The 22,361-nt window shown below is 43.2% G+C and overlaps 1 protein-coding gene across 1 annotated transcript in view; it reads right to left on the bottom strand.

Annotated features, from left to right (window-relative positions):
- Nucleotides 1-1,199: 1,199 nt before the first annotated feature.
- The window catches only part of galnt9 (polypeptide N-acetylgalactosaminyltransferase 9), a 52,867-nt gene continuing 31,705 nt past the window's right edge, over nucleotides 1,200-22,361 (bottom strand). Inside the window, exons 7-11 of the mRNA XM_057033309.1 lie at nucleotides 8,975-9,160; nucleotides 7,620-7,757; nucleotides 6,551-6,646; nucleotides 4,183-4,350; nucleotides 1,200-2,099 (exon numbers count right to left, since the gene is read on the bottom strand). Coding sequence (XP_056889289.1) covers nucleotides 1,953-2,099; nucleotides 4,183-4,350; nucleotides 6,551-6,646; nucleotides 7,620-7,757; nucleotides 8,975-9,160 — 735 coding nt within the window. The 3' untranslated portion in view covers nucleotides 1,200-1,952. The remainder of the gene's footprint in view (nucleotides 2,100-4,182; nucleotides 4,351-6,550; nucleotides 6,647-7,619; nucleotides 7,758-8,974; nucleotides 9,161-22,361) is intronic.

Here is a 22,361-nt window from a genome sequence, read left to right as displayed (position 1 = left end):
ATCATTCAGTGTAAGTACAGGTAAAACAGACTCCCATTTGCACCATTTGCGTTAAGTCCCCTTTTGAATCCACAAAGTAGATGAACCTCTGTGGACCGGAGCCCAGTACATTCATTCTATCAGGTGGGGTAATTTCATTCTGAAGGTGTCAAGTTTAGGGAAACCATACATCTACAATAATAACCTCCCCGTTCAGGCTATTTCTGGGCATTATACTGGTAGGTAGCGAGAATATAAACCAGGCCAGAAAAAGATGTTATCTCGGGACAGCTGAAACTAAAGGACACACAGATGATGGTGTACTTACAGGATGATTAGGGTAAAAGAACCATGATGTTGTGTCTCAGCATAAACCAGTCGGAAAGCAAATTAATAAAGATACTTGGAATGGGGTGAGATCATGGCAAACATCAATTTTCACTTTCTGCAGCATTCTAAAATGTGCCGCTCATCTGGAACGGAGAGGAGCAGAGAAATGAATTGGACACACATGGAGGAGTCAGTGTGTATTCGGTGCTTTCAGGAGCAGCACTTATGTGTGTTGTCCGTGTTCAAGAGAAAAAAAAAGTTTTTTCATATCTTATATTTTCTGCCATTGGGATTAAAAAAGCTTCTATACATCAGACAGAGCTGAGGTGAAAGCTAGAAGCAGCAGACTCAGCAGATGATCCATGCATGGAGTGCAGTGAAAAGAGGTTTTTCTTATAACTACAGTAGATGCTGCTTTAATATGCACAGACCATAGTGAGCATTGTCGAGAACTAAACTGTCATTTATTAGGCTAGAAGCCATAAAATAAAGGAGATAAATTGAGTTGCAAAGCAGTAAGTTGTTTGGAGTTTCTTATTAGGCACTATATGTCTTAAGATGTCACAACTGCATGTTGTAAATGTCTTCATAAACACAACAAAAGACGCTTTCTCAAACTAACACAAGTAAAGAATTTTTCCTCCAGTGGAAAATTACTTTTCAAAGACCTTGCTTCCAGTGGGCGTTGGAGAACAATCATAGCACGTCAAAAAAGCTGAAGGAGGACGGAGGTGGCTGTAAGTGCAGCCACAACAAAAACATGCTGACTGTGGTGCTGCTGTTAGCAACTGGCTCCACAATAAAGGAAATGTGCGTTATGTTGCACGCTCACAGGATTAAAGCAATTTGTGAAGTGACAAATGCTGCTGGATAAAATCATCAGACACGGCTCATCAAAAACAAAGATTTTAATGTCCTAATTGTTACTTGGAGTATTGATGTTTCACTTTGTACAATATATTACTATCATTAGACTGGTTTATACATTGTTCCATATATCAAGAATTTTTTTTAAAATTGATTTTATACATGCTTCTGGGACTGACATTCCCCGGTCAGAGTTAAAGAAAATAATAAAAGAAGAAGAGAGAAAAAGGCACATGATTGCTCCCATTCAGAGAGCAATACAGTCCAAAAAAGAAATGATGTGCGAGTGTGGTGTGCAGGATTCCTCCTGATCAGCACGATGGGTGGCCCCTCTGAAGCCCTTTACATTATCTGGCCAGGGCAGCAGAAAAGGCTGTAAATCATTCTGATATGGTCGACTAACAGCGCGTGTATCTGCTGATCTGTTCAGACACACTCAAAAACAAAAAACAAACAAACAATTTTTACAGTTAATTTCAAGCCAGCACGGGCTCGTTTTGCTGTTCTACACAGGTTTTCTGAAATATGGGCCATTTCAAACAGCCCTGTGTCCTGTAAGGTCTCCATGAAGACACGGCTCAATGGATCACTTCAATTGACAGTATTCTTCTTAACGAAAGAAAATCCCTGTAGCCAGAGGGAGACTCAGCACAGTCTACAGCGTGAAATAGCACACGCTAAGACTGCTAACATGGCTAAAAGTCCGTCTTGTCTCTGAACTGTCCGGTGTGTGAAATCCAAGTTGGACTAAATCTCTATCCAGGGTGCCTCTGGCTTTAGTGCCTGGGATGCTTTACCCAGTTTCGTATCATCCACTTCTGACCGGAGCATCTCTGGACGACTAGACGAAGACCAAAATTAGCGTCTTTGGACATTTCCACTTCCAAGCATCGACCTGTGTCCCTGCTGATGATTGGTCCATTCTGCAGAGGACAAAAGACGCAAAGGTTTGACCAAATTTGTACAATAGATTTACAGATATCAAGTTGTCACAACAATATTAGATTAGCTTCAGATTTTTTGTTATTGCACATGTACAGGAACATAGCAACAAAATGCAGTTTAGCATCTAACCAGAAGTGCAAAAAGAGCAGATATAATAAATGCACTATGTGCAGTATATACAGGTTGTTGTATGAACATATTTTACAGATAGGTATGTACATTAAATGCCTTAGACTATAAGTGCTGAGACGATTTACATAAGTCTAGACGAAATGTGCAACTGATACATTAGGAATGTGCAGATGAAAAATTAACATAAAAGTGCATAAATAAGTTTAAACTGTTGGTACGTGGGATACTAAGCTAGTGTGTTGTTGTGTAAATGTAGTACAGTGAGATGTGAAGTGGTGTATAGGGGGTCATCTGGAATTCAGCAAGGACACAGCTCTGGGGAAGAAGACGTGCCTCAGTCTACTGGTCCTTGTCCTGAGGGTTCTGAAGTGCCTACATGATGGCTGGAAGTGGGGTCCCTGTGATGCGATGGGAAGCTTTTACCACCCGCTGCAGAGCCTTGCACTCAGCGATACTACAGCTTCCATACCAGACTGTCACTGTTAAGATGCTTTCTATCGCAGTGACAAAAGTTCACCAGGACGGCTGAAGACAGGTGGTTCTTCGTTAGTGTCCACAGGAAGAAGAGGCGCTGGTGAGATTTCTTGATCAGGCTGGAGGTATTTGTGGTCCAGGGCAGGTCCTCCAAGATGCGGGTCCCCAGGAACTTGAAGCTGGGGACATGCTCGACGGCCATGATGTGGATGGGATCAAGTGTGCCTCCTCTCATCTTCCTGAAGTCCACAGCAATCGTGCATATGTGTTTGTGTTGTCCAGGTGTGTGAGCACAGAGTGCAGTGCTGTGAAAACTGCATCATATATGCTCCTGTTGCTGCAGTAGGCAAACTGGTGTTTGTCAAGTGTGGATGGGAGGCAGTCCTTCAGGTGTGCCAGGACCAGCCGCTTAAAGCACTTCATAATGGAGGTGAGTGCTACCGGGTGGTAGTCGTTGAGGCACGTTGGCCTGGAATGTTTTGGTACTGGAACAATGGCTGTGGCCTTAGAGGAGAGTTTAAGGGGTTGGTGATCTGCTGACAGTGGGGTCCTGAAGGCTGTTGCTGTGAAGCTCATTCAGCTCATTCAGGAAGGTGGTGTCCATTGCTGTGGATGTGAAGTTGTTGGGGTTGTAGTCTGTAAGGGCCTGGATGCCTTGCCACATACGCCTGGGGTCAGAGTTGGAAAAGTGATGCTCTCTTGCATTTATAGGTGTGCTTGGCCTTTTTGATGCCCCTCCTCAGGTTAGCCCTGGCTGTGCTGTAGGCCTGTGTGTCACCTGATCTGAAGGCAATGTTACGCGCCCTCAGCAGGAGACGCACCTCCTTGTTCATCCATGGCATCTGATTGTAGTACGTGGTGATCTGCTTCATGGTTGTGATGTTTATTGTGGTGGTGATGTGGTCCAGAACAGAGGAGGTGAAATTGTCAATATCAATGGGTGAGCTTCACTGATGGCCTGACATGGTTGATGAGCAGTGAATACTTGTGGGTGAGGAACAAAGAACGGTGGTATGATTGTCCTATGTGGGGGAGGGGTATGGGCACCAACCATGTTTGTGTAAACATGGTCCAGGGTTTTGCTCCCTCTTGTATTATAAGAAACATGTTGGTGGAATTTGGGAAGCACTGTCCTGAAGTTTTTGTGGTTAAAATCCACCGCAACAATAAATGCAGCCTCCGGGCAGCCTCTGGGTGAGCGGTTTGTCATTGGCTAATGGTCGCAGGAAGTTCGTTCTTTGCGATTAATGTCTGCAATCTCAACAGTGAAATTCAAGGCAGCGGCAGTGAGCCTGAATCTGGGTCAATAATCACTTTTGATCGTGTGATTGCTGTACAGCAGAGCTTATCCGATGTTGTATCAATGTCAGAGAGTAATTACACGTGGACATTGGATTAATAGTAACCAGGTACAAGCATTCATTTGGAAACTTCAGAGGTGAGGTTTCTTGTTACCTGTGTAAAATCCCAAAGCCTCTGGGAACTCCTCGAAACAGCCTCGCATTTTTTGAGCCGGGGAGTTCGTCCTCTACCGTCATCAACAAGGCATTTTGTGTCAGGCAGGAAGGTGGTCGACCCCAGGGGTCCGAGCTGGAGTAGCCCCTCGGTGGAATAGCGGGCGAGCTGCAATACAGAGATAACCATGTGTAGCAGTGATTTACTGTCACGGCGAACGGAGCATCAATAAATACATACAGCTTAAGTGGAAATCAAAGTCTAGACATGTGTTTTGGCAACAAAACAGTAGAACCTAAGGGAATCCAGTTATTTTCAGGAAACTTTGATTCTAATAAAGAAAGCAACAATTACAACTTATCAATCCTGTGACATTCCCCCAAACCAAAGTGATCCTGCAGTGTTTAATCCTGCACATTACAGGTGATATGTGTCTCTTATATAAGACTACAGGTGAGGTATTTTTTATTATTAATGGCAGTGATCGAGCTTAAAGATGAGATGCCACACATGGCCTTGAGGGGAATAAACAACCAGATCTGAACTCCACACAAACAGGCAGTTCCGACACAGCTCGCGGCATTCAAGGTCATTTGTGAGAACTCTAAATCAAAACCTTGGTAGTCAGCTTTGGGGAATCTATTTTATATCTCAAAAACTTCAGCATATTTCCATCACTTGTCATCCCAAAGGTCATTATTAGTGGAAACGGATTAAGAATTTTTCTAAAAATGTTGTTTTCCTATAAGGTCAAAACTGATTTATGCATGGAATAAGCTGTGATTGGCACGAGGGAACCTCTGTATAATCTCCAGTAATACATTTTGAAATTGGATTGTAAAATAATTAATGCAAGAAAATATTGTGGCAGGCTAATTAACCTGCATCTCACGCAGCAATATTGAGATGCTCCACTGCACTTCCTGCCGTTGGTCAACTTCTGTGACCTCTTCATGCAGAGCCGTAATAGTGTGCAGGTAACACGTAATATTGCTCAGTTGTGCATTGTTCATGCAGTTAGCCTCGAGGATGTCAGTGAGTAAATGCTGCAGATATTTTGAAGAGGTTGCAGAGTGTTTTAACATGGGAACTAAAAGTTAAGCTTCCAACTGGTGTGCATAAGGTTTAATCAGCCTTGTGTAGAGCCAAATGTAGAACTGGGAATCCTCTAATGAGAAAATCTGGATTTTGTGTCTACTTCAAGTGAGTTTTATATGGCTTCAGAGTGCTGTAGGTCAACAAGAGCAAGATTGTTGCATGTTTTGTGCTGCAAATTGGTGTCTATTCACTGTTTAAATACAACAAAATGTTTCTTATCGGAAAGAAACTAATGCAACATTTACTTCAAGGGACTAGTCGGTGAGTGTGATAAAGAACAGTGGTGCAATTTTTGGAGTCTCTAGATATCTGCTGAGAGCCAGCAGACAGAGGGATGATTCAGCACAACTGTAATAGAAATATTTCTGTCCAGCCACGTGCTCAGAAGTAAAAGAGCAACGTTTATAGAAAGGAATATGAAATCACAATGTCCCACGTAATTAGATTCAGCCTCCTCAGAATCACAATACTCATCACAAAAATTGAATGATAGCTGGACATAAAATTCATCTCCATTTGTGGGCTTTCCCCCCCATGGATCAGAGCCAGTAAAGCTTTACAATAAAGACCCCTGCAAGCCTCCACCGTGGTAAACAAGATGAGCTGCCCTCCACCTTTTAACAATTCTTCTCATGACAGAAAATAAGCACATCACCAAAGGTGGTCCGGACAGGTTGGAAATCTCATATGCATGAGTAGCATTTGCATGGCTTTAGGTTAATCTATTGTCCTGCAGCACACAACAGGATGAGAGACACCAACCAGGAGGCATTTGTCCTGATATCCATTCAAGCAAATTATCATGCTGAGCACATGTGTTCTATTCTACGGCAGCATCTGCATATTCATTTAAGGGAGCTTTTACCCAGAAGTGGCTGTCTTGGTTCAACTAGTGTTGGCTGGTTGCAATTTATATTATGGTGAGGTGATGTAACCACAATGATATCGGACTAAGTTTTATAGTATATTAAGATGCATAGTTTGATAAATATTGCAGCCAGCTTCAAAAGGAAATGTGTGCGTAAAGTAATTTGCCTCTAAATGTAGATTTAAAGTTAAAACTCTTTAACTGTGCATGTGGAGATCTGTGGTTCTGTTAAATTAGAAGCAGTTAGGTGGCTGTATTTCACTCTGTAGCATTGTTACTAATGGGCCCTAAAACAGACAGCAATTACACCACAATCTTCACTTGTTAACTGGTAAATCTATACGTGTACATTTGCCTAATGTGCTAAGGGCCTGAGTCAGCACAGACATATTTGGTTCGAACCTGGGACGACATGCCGTGGCAGGGGTACAGAATGGCTTTGTCATCATCTTCGGCACCCTGGTCCAGGCAGTAGCCACTAGCCTTGCTGTTTCTCACCTGTGAAAAAGAAGACATTTATTTTTCAATGAATGAATCACATAATTGATGATTCTTTACATATAAATGGTTTAGTCAGCTTTACCACTTTCCAGCTGCTGGACCTTCATCTTACCCTCTGGGACTCTGACATTAGTTTTATTTTCCTATTCTAATACACTTTTATGCCGACTACTGACATCCTCTTATGCTGCCGCTGTGGTCAGGATAGCACATCACCAGCTCCGGTCATGTATCTCCCTGCAGGGCTCCAGATGGAGGGGTGCATTGTGCTCCATCCTCAGCTGTGTGTGATTCGAATGTGCAGGGCTTCATTTCCAGGTTGTGACATATCTATCATGGGCTGTTGTCAGGAAGGGTTCCACTCGGCTGACCCGCTTGGCACGGCCAGGCTCTGCACTGATGCTCGATGACAGATGAGCCTCACTTCCGAGGTAACAGCTGCGTGGCAACACAATTCTCGTGGACAGATCTGAAATAGTGCCACTTAAGTGGCTGCTTCTCTGAAGAATCCATTAGCTGGGGACCAGAGTCAAAACAACGGCGGCGGCGGAAACAATGCCAGTGGTAAAATCACATCGCTTCAATCCAGACTTCAATTCAGATGTCTTCCAACGTTCATTTTCCATTGTTAGAATCAAAATATGTGCTGAGCAAACCGCCAAATAGCAACTGTTTAATTCTTCATCCTCTCATAATTCTGTTTCCTTTGCTGACTGTGTCACGCACGCACCCAATCCCAAAACAATCAGCATGGTCTGAGAAACTAATTAAGTGTTTCATTTAAAGTCATTGTGAGGAAAAAGCATCTAATCCATCAGCATTAATCCTAATCCTGAGCCTGTCATACATCTCATTGTGGATTCAGTTAGAATTTACAAATTCTGACTCCTACATAGATCTCTCTCAGCTTTCTTTCCACCACAATGTGCTATAATTACAGGGAAAAGAAACGAAGGAATGCATTTCTCACCTCCCCGTACGTGATGGTGTTGTTGTAGACCCGCATTTCTGGATAAACGTGTTCAAGGTACCAGCGGAAACTCCGACACTGCAGCCTTTTCCTCAAGGCTAAGCGCTCCGAGACATCTCCGAAATCCACCCCAGGGTTCTGTCAACAAAGGCGCACAACAAAGAAAATAAAAGTCTCAGCCAAGATGCGCTTGAGCCGGCTGTGAGCCCGGGATGCTAAAGAACACCTTTAGCAGTGTGTCAAGAGGTAGATGGATGCACCTGCCATATGGGAACCTCAGTGTTCTCTTATTAACTGTGATCAGCGTTGAGTAAATTCTAATCAGCTGATTAATGATGAGCCCTTGTGGCCCCCGTCTGCAGACCAACCTCAGAATGTCTAATATGGCCTAATCCTGACGCACACATGCAAACCCATATCAGAATAATCGGTTTTCCTTCCTCTCTTTCATAATAAGGAAATGGTTGTGCATTCATCTGGCAACTTCTGTTTTTTGTTCAGATGAAGCAACAACAATAACAATAATAACAATAACTGGTCTTCTCTGAGATGTGTTTTGATTTTTGGAGGCTGGCTAAAGGGGTGAATCATACAGCCTCTCCCATCAAAGTCATTGCGGGCACAGTTGGCGCCTCAGACAATAACAAGAATCTGAGATTGTGCAGGTTTGGGGGGGTGAGAGACAAATAGAGTGTGGTGGTTTTATAGTCTTAAACTGTGCATAAAATAACCGTGCACCTCAGGACAGCTGAGGTAATAGCATGCCACACCATTGTATTTGTAATTACACTGCAGCGTGATGGGCTCCTTTCTCAAAGTCCTCCCCCTCCTACATGACCTCGGTGCTGCATGCAGAAAACATATTTCCCCAGTTGGCACTTCCTTCTTGCACTTCTCTATGAGGAGTGTGCAAACTGCAGAACTCAGTAGCAGATCAGCCGTGTGAGGCTGAGCAGCAGTGTGATGTTTTGGAAGTCCTTCACTGACAATCATCTCATCCTGCATGAGTGAAGAGGCAATCAGGTCTCAGTATTAAACTCTATTAATGAAAGTAGCTGTTTATCATCTCAAAAGCCCCCCTGAATGCAATTAAGCCAAAGTGATGTGTATGAAAATAAACTGATTAGACAGGAAGCTCATCTCTTTCGCGTCCGTGTTTGAAAACACTCCGCCTCTGCTGAGCCTTCGCTCTGCAGCAATTGTGAAGGTCAAGTGGGCTGAAATCTGAATATTGAATTTGTGTTGACTGGTGTGTCTGGAGGGCCCAAGGTTGCAGGTCTGCAAGTAGGAGGTGGGAGAAGGAAATCCTGAGGGTAGCGGGGAGAGAGTGATTAAAGCTGGAGAATAAACCTTACGTTCATGGGAATGTTCCAGGCCATGTAGACATGGGATTTGTATTCATCCATCCAGACCTCGGCGGCTCGCAGGGCATTGCGCTTGGCATAGTAATCTATGTCATTGTTGTAGGGCTTCTTGGTGCGCTCGATGTGAGCCACTCTAGCACACGGGAGGACTTCCATACTGCCGCCGCACTGCCATACCTGCACAGCAACGAGAAGAGGCACAAGAACCGTTTTGATAAACCCAACAGAAAGATTTTGGGCCATTAAACTGGATCAGCTGTGAAAGTTTAATTCAAAGTACCGTATTTTACTGTTTTTACTTCCTCTTGTATTGTTAGATTTCAGTATAAACATAAATCAATGCAGTATCTCAAAATGATTGCAAATGAGCTTGTAAATCGATCAAAGTCCAAAACCAAATGTTCTGCACTCAATCAAGGGGAAAAAATAAAATCAAGTCAACTCCAGCACCGAGACAGCATAGCAACTCATGACAAATGCATAACAGCCATTATTTTCTTTGAGGCACCAATGACACAGCAGACCAAGGTTAATAGGACCAGTACTAAGAAGCCATGTCCATGTTGGCTCCACAGTTCTGTCTGGAGTCTTTGTTATGTCATCACTTGTGGTTATTTCTCCCAGACTTAAGCAATTTGTGCCATAAATTCAGCTTAATTGTTATCCTCTGGCAGAACAGCGATTACTGGAAACATAAAACTTGGAGAAAAATGCTTTTCTCCTCTGTCTACTTAGATATTTTATCAAATGATGGACATTTGGAGAAAATAAATCCATTCAAATTCTCATTTATTAGATACCAGGTTTGAAAACACTGTAGTTATTAAAACTGACTGACTAAAAGAACAAGGTCAAACACTTTCATTTACGTGCTGTTGGGCTTTTTCTTTGGTCATATTCACAAACAAGCTACTCAAAAATGCAAAATGAAAAGGAACAATAGAAATATGTAAGTTACTCTCTAATTTAATTTATTCATGACTTTTTCTGTCATTAATGCAGCTTCATACAGGAAGAAAACTGACATCATTACACAATGTTACCTATTTAAAGATGCAATTGCAGCAGATAGATTCATTTTTTTTAAACATGAGCTGATGTGACAAATGGTGCAAAATAGGCCTGTTTAATTTCTTATTGTGCAATAAAATAAATGGAAAAATCAGTCCTCCAGAAACAATAGCTGCTAATCTGTGTCATGCTGTGGGAACGTGGCCCAGGAGTTACACAGTCGCGGTCCACAGCATGTGGAAATGTCTCCCCAGATGTATGGGCTGCAGAAACTCGACCCCCTGCGAGCTTTCAATGACGATCAGCACAATGTGCAACAGCTGCTCGGATCCATTAACTCCTCTCTGAACCCAGAACAATGCACCTCCTGCGTGACGTTAGAGGAGATCAGTGCTGTAAAGGAGTCTGGTTTGTTCAGTTGAATCCAGATCTTGGCTGAATCATGTTGACCTGACCATGTTCATTCAGTCCGGTTTCTTTAAATCTACAGCTCTGCCTGCTTTGGGGCATATTTGTTATACTCGTGATTGGAGTCGAGGTTGTTCAAAAGTTGGATTTTTCTCTCTCAGATCATTTGGTTTATACCAGAAATTCTAATTTTTGTCCAGACATTCATATTTTCATTGGTAAGAGCATTAAGCATGACTTCTGTTTTACTTTTTTCCCTAAGAATCTGTATGGCAGCTTTGTGTGCATTAAAGGATTGATTTCCTTTCCCTGAAAAGTTTATTAACTTAGAGATCATTGAACATATCACTTCATTGACATTCGTGGCCGCGGAGGCTGAGAATCACCATATTCATCACGTCTTCCTGTTTAAACACGAGTGGAAGTCACAATGCTCAAGGTTGTACTAAAGGTTGTGTTTGCTGTCATCTAAATAAAGGCACCCCCCTGATCCTGTATTATGTTTCTTGGACCTGTATCAGTGCTGTATTTCCATGGAGATGACCCCAGCTTAAACACCTCCACTGACTGTCTTCAGCACCGCTAAACAAAGAACCTCTGCCTGAAAACTCAATTGTAGCCTTTCCCTGCTTTCCTGTGGCCTTCTGCAAATAACCCCCATGGATTGGGTGTAAATATGGAAGAGCCATGCCAGTTTAACGGTGAGTCTGAGGTCCTTGCACATTTTACCCATCACCTATTGTGCAGTAACAAGCTCTGCACAGAGCTGTCTTTCTTTGCTTTCTTAGCAGGGTCCTCGCTCTAAATCAATACCCAGTGTGTGTGTGTGTGTGGGGGGGGTGCTTTTGAATACTGTATGTCTGAACACCACTCATGGATAATGGAAAATGTGTGTATGTGTAATTGCAGTTAGCAGAATGCCCAGCACTGAAAAGCAAATTGAAGATCAATATTTTCTCAACCGCCTCCAGAAGGTCACAAAGCTAATAGCCACCATGACCGCAGAAAACAGGCCTTTTAAATCACATCAGGATTCCTCATGTGTCACCGGATATGCAACATTTCTCCAGTAATAAGGATTTTGTTCCGTTCTACGGGCGGGATTAAAACATATATAAAACACGTGCCGTGGCTGCACAAAAGGTGTAGAAAAAGAACCAATAATTGGAATCATGAATTTTTCAGAGTTTGAGTGGAAAACGGTAGATGTCATGTGATCTTTAAAGTATGGCTCAGATGGCTTCTTACAGCGTGAAGGACATCGTTAACCTGGTTAAAAGATGTAAAACTCTTGGCAAAATGAAAAAAGTCAAGGTAGATATAATACTTCCCCAAGAGACCGAACCAACAGTGGGATGTGTCAGGACCACCGTAGATAAAAAGGTAAGAAAGGTGATAGGAGTGATGGGCATCTGTGACCTGGAGAGCTCAATCCAGCAGCCAGAGATTGTGCTTGTTGCTCCTCATTGCACAAATGATGGTCTAGGATTGATTATTTTTTATGTACAGTGAAGCCCATAGACCAGATTTAAATATAAGAAAAAACAAAAATACAATCAACTAAAGGCTTAACTTACATTTAATGGAAAGAAAGAGGGAAACATATTGGAAAATTAGCTCTACAAAAGAGGCTCAGGTATGGGATAATCTGGAAAAGAGCTAGGAAAACTAGAAAGACAATACACCAAAAGATACCCAATTAGAAATTATTTTTTGAAAAATGGGACATTAAAAATTAGACAAAAGCCTAACATTTTTGAAAAAGTGATATTGTGAAGTTGGTAGCAAAGCAGCTAAAAACCTGACACACAAATGAAGAAATTAGAGGCCAAATAACCAAACGAGGGAAACAGGACTTCCAGGAAGTTCAGACTTGTTTTTATCAGTGTTATATGAATCTATATTCCCAGAAGCTTCACAAGGAGAACAAATGATCCGAATCCCTACTTGCTTCACTTAATCTCCCAACAGGAAGAACAGAGCAGTTTTAAGAGCCAGGGTGACTTTGGAGGAACTGAAAAAAGGCGATCGCCAGACAACTAAATAAATCTCCAGGCTCTGATGGGTTTACATTGGAATGGTATAAACCATTTAGCTACATTCTATCTCCACTATTACTGAGAACATTCAATGGAGAAAAGACGGATGCCTCCATTCTGGTGGGATGTGATCATTGCTTTGATATCAAAAGATGGGGAAAAAATGAGACTGATTGTTCCGTCCATTTAATGTTTTAAAGCAGGATGATGAAATCTCAGTCTCTATCACATCAATTCAAGCAAAATGTCCAGAAATGATACACCCGGATATTACACAGTTGGATCCAACAGGTTTTTAAGCAATGCCAAACACAGGCGAAACATTACGCATAATTAAGTACCAAAACAAGTATCACAAACCATCTGGAATAATATGGATTGATGGAGGTTGAGCAAATCTTTTATTACAGAAAGGGGATGTCGACAGGGCTGCCAGATCCCTCCACTCTAATTTGCCATCTTTATCGAGCCTCATAGTCAGTGGATGAGACAGAACTGTTGGGGTCCAGGGTTCTGGGTTGTGTTTGGTTTTTCCTGCAGGGGGCGTGGAGGAGTCAATTGACAACAGCTGGCGCTGTAGGCAGGCGCACCTGTTGGCAATCTCCATCAGGCCACCCATTTAAGGACGACGCGCCTAGCTATGAGTGTTTTGGTGGCGTTCCTGCATGTTTGAGCTCTCCATGCCCTCCTGCTGGACTAGTGAATGTGCAGAACCCGACTCCTGTGTTGGCTTTGCGCTAGAGCTCTCTGTGTGCCCTGGAAGATTGAACTAATGCTTCCCTGCAGGCCAGTTTGCGATCGTTAAATAAAACCTATTTTTGGACTTTTTATCACTGCATTCTTACCTGCTTTCAGGTCCTGTAAAAACCCAACCCTAACAAGAATGGGAAGAAAAATGGCATCAGATTGTCTCAGGGAGAAGATTTGCCATGTTTGCAGATGACACCTTGAGTTACCTGAGACACCCGCCCAGGTCCCTTCACTCTCTCAAGGTTTAAACAGTGGGCTGACAAAGGGTTAATAACATTTAATTAACACTGAGTCAAATCCCAGAGCTTAAAATCTGCCTTTGTTTAATTAATCAGGGTGGGTTTTTTTTGGTTTTTTTAAAGAGATTTTTGTAACGTAGCCATTATGTAGAAAAGCAGACTAGACAATCCCATTCAGGTTTACTGAAGATCATTTACAGGTCAGACCCCAGCAGTGGATACAAATCAAAGATTAATGACAAAAAATAATTTTTCAACAATGCAAAAGCACATCATCTCTTTCCTGGAGAGCATTTAGTTGAGAAAAATACATACAAACTTTCCAGCTGAAAGGTTTTCTCAAAGCACATCTTGCTGGAGGTCCCGTGGTAATAACAAGGCAACTCATGTTCTGGGTCAGACAATGGAAAAACTCATGAGAATAGTGCTCCCCACAGGGTTTGAGGCTTTATATCTGGGGGCTGAGACAGCCATTGCAAAAGGGGTCTGAGAATAAATACATGTATGACGTTCTTTGAGCGGCTAGTAAGAAAGCAATCACAAGGAGGCGGTGGACAAAAGCTCCTCCATCAGTCACGGACTGGATCAAAGTGGCCCAAGACGCTAACATTCAATCTTAGGCTCAGAAAATATAAGGTTGAGAGTTTATGGAACATCTGGATAAACTACATAGCAAGTTACACACACACACACACACACACATACATATTTTATTTAAATCACTAACAAAAAAGAAATAGAGCCAAAAATATTGATATATCATTTTCTCAGCAGTTTTCATTACCTACTGAGACGTGTCATAATAGTCCTCTGTGACTGTTATCATCTCGCACAATTACTTTAATTATACGTCACAACATGTGGTGCAATAAATCATATGCTAATAAAACTATGTCAAACCAAATGATGCAGCTGACTTTTATATTTGTGCAATGTGGAAAGAAGGTAGAAGTGAGGGAGCCTGAGTCACAACCTCAGGGATGCCCCGAGGCGCCCAAATACATGCAAAATGTTTAAATTACTATGAACCTTTGACAAGATCTGACGGCTTTGATGCACCATACTTTTATGAAGAGGTTTGTCTCTGCAGACTGTGTCACCATCAGCAGCCTGTGCAGCCACAGCCAATGTGGGATATTTTCATGGAAAGCACTTAAAATAAGCTATTTTTGTGATGAAAGGTGCTTTTGTGAATGGCAGGGTTAAAATGCCTGTTGGAATAATTTAAGCAAACAACTCTTAATACTGAAATATTTGGTTATTTAAATAAATTAGCATGCGATCAAGCCCCTTTTCTTTATGAGGAATTCCCATAAAAATGACCATAAAATACAAAATAATAAAATTTTAACACTTACATTATACACACCCACCCCTCCCCCGCACACACATTCACAAAGATCATTATCTATCCTCCACTGACCACTTCTTTAAAGTGCAGGTCCGAATCATTAAGAGGGAGCTCTTCACAGCTTTGATGTGATAGTAATGTTAATTTCATTGTCTGCACACAAAGTTGGTTAATTGCAGCCGGACCGTTAGCATGGCAGGTTCCGCAGAATTCATCAGCCATTTAAAGCATAAGGCCCATTAACTGTGGTAAACAGGCGTCTATGAGGACCGATGCAGCACGTGGCCGATAAATGAGGGCGGTGTAGCAGGCGGGGGCTCGTGATCCTGCAGAATGAACAGAGGTTGGGCTTTCCATTGGTCAGAAGCAGCATCGGCAATGCTGCATTATAGAATGGATTATTGAACACTTGATTAGTGAATGCACCACAGCCACAAGCTAGACCCTCAGATAACTGCTAAAAAACAGAGCTCTTCACCTCAGCTTCCAGAACCTACTGGACTGTGAGGACGATATTACACATCAGGTTTCTTCTCAGTTGCTGGTAAAAAAAGAAGGAAAGTAGGGCAGAGGAGAAGCAGTTGGTGAGCAGCTTTAAAGGCAGATAGCGACGATCAAAGGCAGCGCTGAGATCATGCAGACTTAATGCAAGGCCTGGTCTCGCTACAGCCGACACATTTGACAGACAGCGAGGAAAATTATCAGGCGGCAACAAAACAGAAGCCGCAGATCTGCTCGGATAAGCAGCTCCGTGCATCCCGCAGTAGGCCAGAGTTCAGCTTCTGCACAACTTAAAAAAGAACGAGACTGTTTTTAAGATAAGGTCTAATTCAGAACCGAAGAGGCAGTTTTAGTTTGCTCGTCGCTGTGAATAAAATGCTTTTTAAATAGAAGCAAAACACACAGTTCAGGTTACTGAGATACAGCCTTCCACCTCTGCAGCAGCAGCACCGATTGAAGGATTTCTGCATGAATTCCATTTCTTCACTTAGCAAATCGAGGATTTTTCAATTTTCAGTTGTCCGACACTTATGAACGCAATCTCATTAGCCTTTTTCAAGTAGCCGAAGAGGCTTACTCCTTTGAAGAACAGGAACAAATTGACCTGAACATTTCCCCCGTCTGTCAGAGGAACGCTGAGAGCTGCTCAAACTTTATAACAAACGAACAAAGCCTTAATTTGTCATATCACAATGTCAGGAGATGTTGTAGCCTCTCCAGTTCATGAGGGTTTTTAATTGGCTGTCAATCTACCTGACGGTTCCGTTGAAATCACCGTAAAAACACATTAATTTCTCCTGTCATTTGTTCCATAAGAAGATAATTACGGCTGTGCTTTTACTGCACAGCTGGAGAACATTGGGAATTAAACTTCTTTGAAAAAGTTTCTTTTTTCCCTTTCTTTTTAGCTGTGGTGCTTTGTGAGTCTGTCCTGAACCAAATCTGTATTCTGCTAATAGAAGTTCAGGCTGCAGATGTTCGACATCCTGCAGTCGCTGCTGCATTCATCGATAATGAATTATGCGTGCTGGACTTGGTTTTTCATCACAAAATGTTCCATCTGCAAGCTTCGCACATGAGGAACGAGCTGCATAACATCTTTAAGATCATCTCACCCATTTTGAAACAGCTCTTTATCATCCTTTGAAAAGGTTGCTGATTAATCCACCAAGGGATTAAAACGCTACAGAACACAAACTTCTCCTTCCCAAAAATGAGAGAACCTCACATTAACAAAGACCTGCTCTCCAAATAGAACCTTTTGTGTTACTGTTAGCACACGTTGCTGCTGTATGCACGTGCACTGAGGAATACTGATAAAAAAAACCAATTTCTAGCTACGTTTTCAAGCATGCTGAAATAGTAAAGAAGATTCTGAACACCATGACAACATTTATTCAACAGGCATAAAAAGATCAGTTTCCCTTTTCCAGAGTGGAAAGTTGGGAGTATCACACTGTGGCACGCCATGAAGCAACTGAATGTGAAACATATCAGCAAAGCGTTTATGAGTTACCTGGGTGCTAATTACTTATTTACGACCTTCTGGACTCCACCAACAGAGGAGGAAATACATCACTGGCAGGACTCTGGTGCACAGTGACATTAAATTGGCTTGAATACAAAATAATCCTGTTGTTAAAATGCGGCCAAAATGCTAATCCACACAGTAAAAGGACCTCAACCTTGACATTTTTGGCTCTCATTGTTTGAACATACATTAAAAATGTTTTTTACATTTATTAACTATGTCAGCACCTGTTGATGACTTTCTGTTGTCATATTCCCGGCAGTTCGTATCTCAAATGAAGATAGAAGCGGCGCTGTGTTTGCCTTCCTCTCCTGCGAAAACGCTCACTGATGTTTCAAAGCTCTGAGAACTGAAGTCTCCACTATTCCACTGAGAAACTGTGTGCGCATCTGTGGAAGAGACAGCCAATCCCCGTGGACCATCGCTTCATTTCATGCCTTTTCTTCCTCACACCCCCAGAAAAGGGAGGCCGTTGATGGAGCGACGGGGAGACACGCTGGGCTCTTTTAAGCACACTTTCAAAAGCTAATTCCATTCCAGTTGCCGACCTTTGTCTTTGATACGTCCTGTCAAATCTGCTGGTGCAGCCAAAGCGAAGTTTGCTGGCGCTCTTCAAACAGGGTGGTCCTGTCGGATCATTCCAAGTTTTCAGCCTCTGAGATATCCAACAGAGACAGTTACGTGAGCAGATTAGCTAATGCTCAGATAATGATGAGCTTGTTAAGTCTTATTGTACGTCCTGGTGATGATAGTGTCCGCAGAGACAGCTTCTGATGCTTCCTCTGAATTGCGTGAGGACGTGAAATCCAAAATCCATCTGCAGTAATCTTAATTACCTTTTCAGACGGTTGCTGAAATTAAGGTGGGAGTATGAGCAGCCACTCAACAGAGATTGTTGAAGTTTCAGCTTCATGTGGACACTGAGCAGGCAGACGAGGCCTGTCTAATTAGTTATCTCTTTGGCCCTAAAGCTGCACATCTTTGAGGGCGCCCTGTCATCTTTCCAAAGCTATTGGAAGGCTGCGGAGTACGTGCTAGATATCATTGTTACACATTAAGCACGCTTTCCTAACACACAATCTGTTGGGGTAAAATGAAGCCAGGATCTGCAGGATCTCAAGCAAGACAAAGCCTTGGATGATTTATGCAGAGAAGAAATGCAAATCATGAACATGTTTCATAGCGACAACGGAATCGTGTGCAAAGGTCCATACAGTACAAGCAGCGCTGCTCCACTTCCCCATATGTCACCAGTAAGTCCCCCAGTAGCTGCTGTAATTCCCCTTAAACATCCACTTTGCATGCAGGATTCTTCAACCTGAATCTTTTCCCAGCACTGAGGCAGATGCTAGCTGGAAGGTACAGTAATGAGCCGTGGAGTAAGTAAATGCAAGTCCATTAAGACCGAAGCAATTGATTCAGCCACTGAATAACGCTGCCATTGAAAAAGACAAATGGCCGATCGATCTCCAATGGCATCATTACCTGCGTGGGGGCTGTATTGATGGTGACAAGATGGTTCCTCCCATGCTGCAGCTGCACAGAATGAGGGAATTAATCCGTGATGCACCGGAGATTTGAAGAAATGGGTTTTTTAAATAAGGCTAGTTTAGCCTTGGACATTTTCCAGATCAAGCCATGCAAAGGAAGTCACAACAATAGGTTGTTTATTTATTACACTCTTTTGAAAAGCATAATATAATCATTTGTTCGTGTCTACATGAGTGGTGTATGAGCTAGTTAGGGACCAAACGGCAGATGTTACCATCACCTGCGGACCCTGATAACTTTCCTCCTTATGAAAGGCCTGATAAAGTGACACATCCCGATCTCTCAGGGACGCTCTCATCTCCGGAGCGACTCGGTTTGTTGGGTGGGGCTCGCATATGCTCGCCGCGCCTGTCGTCTGCAGCCGGACGCGTGGTCGAGCTCGGGGCTGCCAGATTGGGCGGCGTCTGCAGATGGCAGAGCCCTAGCGCCTCCTCGTAACGACATCCCTGCCCTTTATCAAGGTGAGCCCCCGCCTGGACGCAGCCGGCGGGAGTCACGGGCGCGCCAGCTTCATTTTGTGATGAATCGTGCATGTGGGGAGAGCTTATCAGGGTGCATCTTCTTATAACACTTATCAGCCTGTAAGTATTGAGATTTAGTGTCTTCAAACAGAAAGCAGGAGAGAGACAAAAGATCAAATATCGGCGTGTGTTTTTGAAAATGACTCATAGCAAAATAAAACTAAAAATAAAAAGACGAGCGCTGAATTTAGAAAATATGAGGTGAATAAAGCAAGTGATGGACCAGTCATTCCTTTCTCCTCATTTCTGTTTCATTTCCTTGGCTGCCAGTTCGGTGTGCCTGCTCTGTCTTTGGCAAAAAAAAGAAACCCTTTCACCTGGCAGAGCGTTAAATGTTCCTCAATCTGAGCGCGGACATGGATTTAGAGTTAGTGTGGGTCCCACAAGCAGCCAAGTGATTTGCGCGGACATGGATTTAGAGTTAGTGTGGGTCCCACAAGCAGCCAAGTTCTTACACAACCCATCACAGGAGAAGACAGGAATAGTCACCTGCAATAGTCACACTATTCGCACCTGAAGTGTAACTCTAACTGCATTTACATGTATTTAAATCCACTCGTGTCTACAAATGCAGGTGGCGTGTCAGGTTAATGGTGTGTGTGTGTTCTGTTCTCTGTATCAGAGGGCCAGATGTTCTCCGAATGCACTCGGAGCAACATCTGACTGTTTCTACCCACCCGCTTTCAACCTGCACCTGTTGTACTGCTGCCAGGGTACAAACAAAGCTGTCAGGGTTGTTTCTTCTCTGTCGCATAAAAGTTACTGTCTGAGGGAAAAATGGACCCACAGACACGGTAGCCGGCGGCGGTGAAAGATGCCACACAATCACAAGCAGTTTTATGATGATGACTCAGAGTTTAATTACATGAAATGAACCCTTTTGAATGATTTCTAAATGGTCAAGCGGGCGCTCAATTTAATATATGAAAAGGACTTTGATTCCTTTCAGTGATGAATGTGTGAGTTATTCATGATACTGTGTGTCCTGTTAAATATGAAATACATAAACTGATGATAACATCATCAAAGCGGCCATGGAGCTGTATTAAATGTCAGAGTGTAATAAGTTTTCTCAGGATGCAGGAGGGACTGAATGTAATTACGGCCCGCTCTGTTCTAGCTGGTGGTCCTGCCACACTTTAATTATCTCCGTTCTCCTCAGATTATGACCAGACGCCTCCAGGACCAGCCCAGCCAGTCACCAAGAGAAAACTTCAAAGAATTAAAAAAATATATATGTTCATTACTCTATGGAGGGAATTCCTGGTGAGTTTAATAAAATGTCAGTGAAATAGACGGACCACCCTGTGAGATCACAGCAGCTTGGAAGCTGCAGATGATTGGATTATTATGAAAATGAGGCAGCTTTCATGCTGTTATGGGGAAAAAACACAAATGGATCGTGACTTTTTACGTCCCAGTGACATTTAGGAATCGTGGAAGTTGCGCTGAAATGGTTTTATTCCACCTGTCGGATGTAAGAAGAGTTTATGGAGGATCTTAAAAACCTTCAATATAACGGAAATGACCCTTTTTAGACCTCCTCGATGGAAAATACTGAAACCACGGAACTGTCAGAACACATTTGGAACAAAATCGCGCTTTTTGTCTTAGATGTCACATCCGGAAATGGTTCTGTCTGCTCGTCTTTTTGCAGTAGAACTTTAAGGGGCTCCTCAGAGATGTTTTATCACTGGTGGTTCTGAAGGACAAGTAACACAAACCGATATCGACGCTTCTGGCGGATTCCCCCATTTCTGTCCATAACATTTTCCCTGTCATTGCAAAAGGAGCCTCCTGGCAGCTCAGACATGGACTCCAAAAGTGAAGAGGAGGCCCATCTCTAACGGGAGAAAAGCATGTATCGCCCCCTCTTCTTCCAGCTGATATCTTTGTGTCTGCAGCTTTTTCAATCACACAACAAAGCGAAGGCAGAACTTGGATAGCATCTGTGATTTATGTTCTCTGCCGCTCCTTTATCATTTTTCACCATCTCATTCGTGGAAACAAGACCCCATGCGGTGTTTTGTGCTGCACAATCTAGCGGCTGTGCTGCTTGAGAAAAGACCACTTCCAGATCCCAGCGCTCTTTTGTTTCTGAGCAACAGAAGCCGAACAATCGGCGTAAATTCTAAAAATGACAAGACCTTCCCGGGTGAACTCCCGCCTGTCATCAGCCTCCTGCAGTCAGCCGACGCTGGGCAGCCTCGGCGATTGCGAGCAGCCCGGGCTAATTGTTAAACATGTTCATGCCAATCAAGCCTCTCCCAAACGGCGACTCCTCAGCCGGCGATACAATGAGCCGCCTGAGCCTCTGCAGCTTTGCGGAGTAATTGCCGTCCACTCACCGGAAGCCCGTCTCTATTTCATTAGCAGAGACACAATATGAATGGCAGAAGCCGCTTGTTCGGTTCAGACCTATTCCAAGATGCACATCGCCGAATGGGCCCCTCTTCTCTTCTCATGCGTTTCGTGTCCACACAGACACGTCAACCAGGAGGAGCAGTAATTATGTTGGCAGAGAGAGGAGCATCGTCTTCACTCCATGAATCAAGACCCCTCAGTATGTATTCAGAGAAAAGGAGACCAGGGGGACCGAGCGCTTGTGAGTCAAGCAAAGTTCACAGGTACATCACGACACACTTTAGCAGAGTCGTTCCAACTGTCGCTGAATTAGGATCTCCCTCCAACCCCAGTCAGATAAATGGGAGAACAGCAGGTAACCTTCGAGGCTGCCGCCAGCTGTTTGGCAACATTAGATGAAGATATGAGCAGCTACAGTAAATCCTTGTGCCATTCTAATAGCAAATATAAATATAGTTGCAGCTGGAAGAGGGAGCGCTGAGGAGTCAGAGACGGACGCCATCAGCTGCCAGCATCTGTGTCGAATCTCCGGCTTCGCTTTGACCGATTTTTCAAAGTGGCCGACACTTCAGAGGTGTCGCAAGAGCCACCTGGAGATTTTAAAAATGCATGCAGGGCAGCCTTTAAATGCAGGAGTGGAATCTGTCAAGCCTATCTCATTCCAGAGAGCTAAAGGAACGCGTTCAGATTCAGAATGGTTCCACTCAGCTGGAGAGAAACATTTTCTGAATTGAAAGCAATTCTTCGGCGGGCCCTTCGCTCACTCCGAGCGTTAAATTCAACTGAAAGCAGCAGCAAAAGAGATTTACGTTTCACGTAAGGGGGCTTTAAAGTCTTTGGATCGGATGTAGATTTGCATTAAGGTTCTCTCCGTTTTTTTCCCCTCCCTGCTCTCATCTGAGAAACTCACTTTAATCGAAGCTCCTGTTGCTGCCCCTGGGGGCGACTACAGCCTTCCCGTGGAAAGCGTAGGGGGGAAAACTGTTTGTGAACGCAATTTTTTAGAAATCACCATTTTAAAATATACACCCCGATATTGAATTTGCAATTAGAAGACTTAGAATTGAGCGCAGAATGTAGTTACATTTATGGGTTTTCAACAGTTTTTTTGT

This window comes from Takifugu flavidus, chromosome 5 (assembly GCF_003711565.1).
Source record: "Takifugu flavidus isolate HTHZ2018 chromosome 5, ASM371156v2, whole genome shotgun sequence".
Lineage (NCBI taxonomy): Eukaryota > Metazoa > Chordata > Actinopteri > Tetraodontiformes > Tetraodontidae > Takifugu > Takifugu flavidus.
This window is presented reverse-complemented; position numbering and strand designations above follow the sequence as displayed.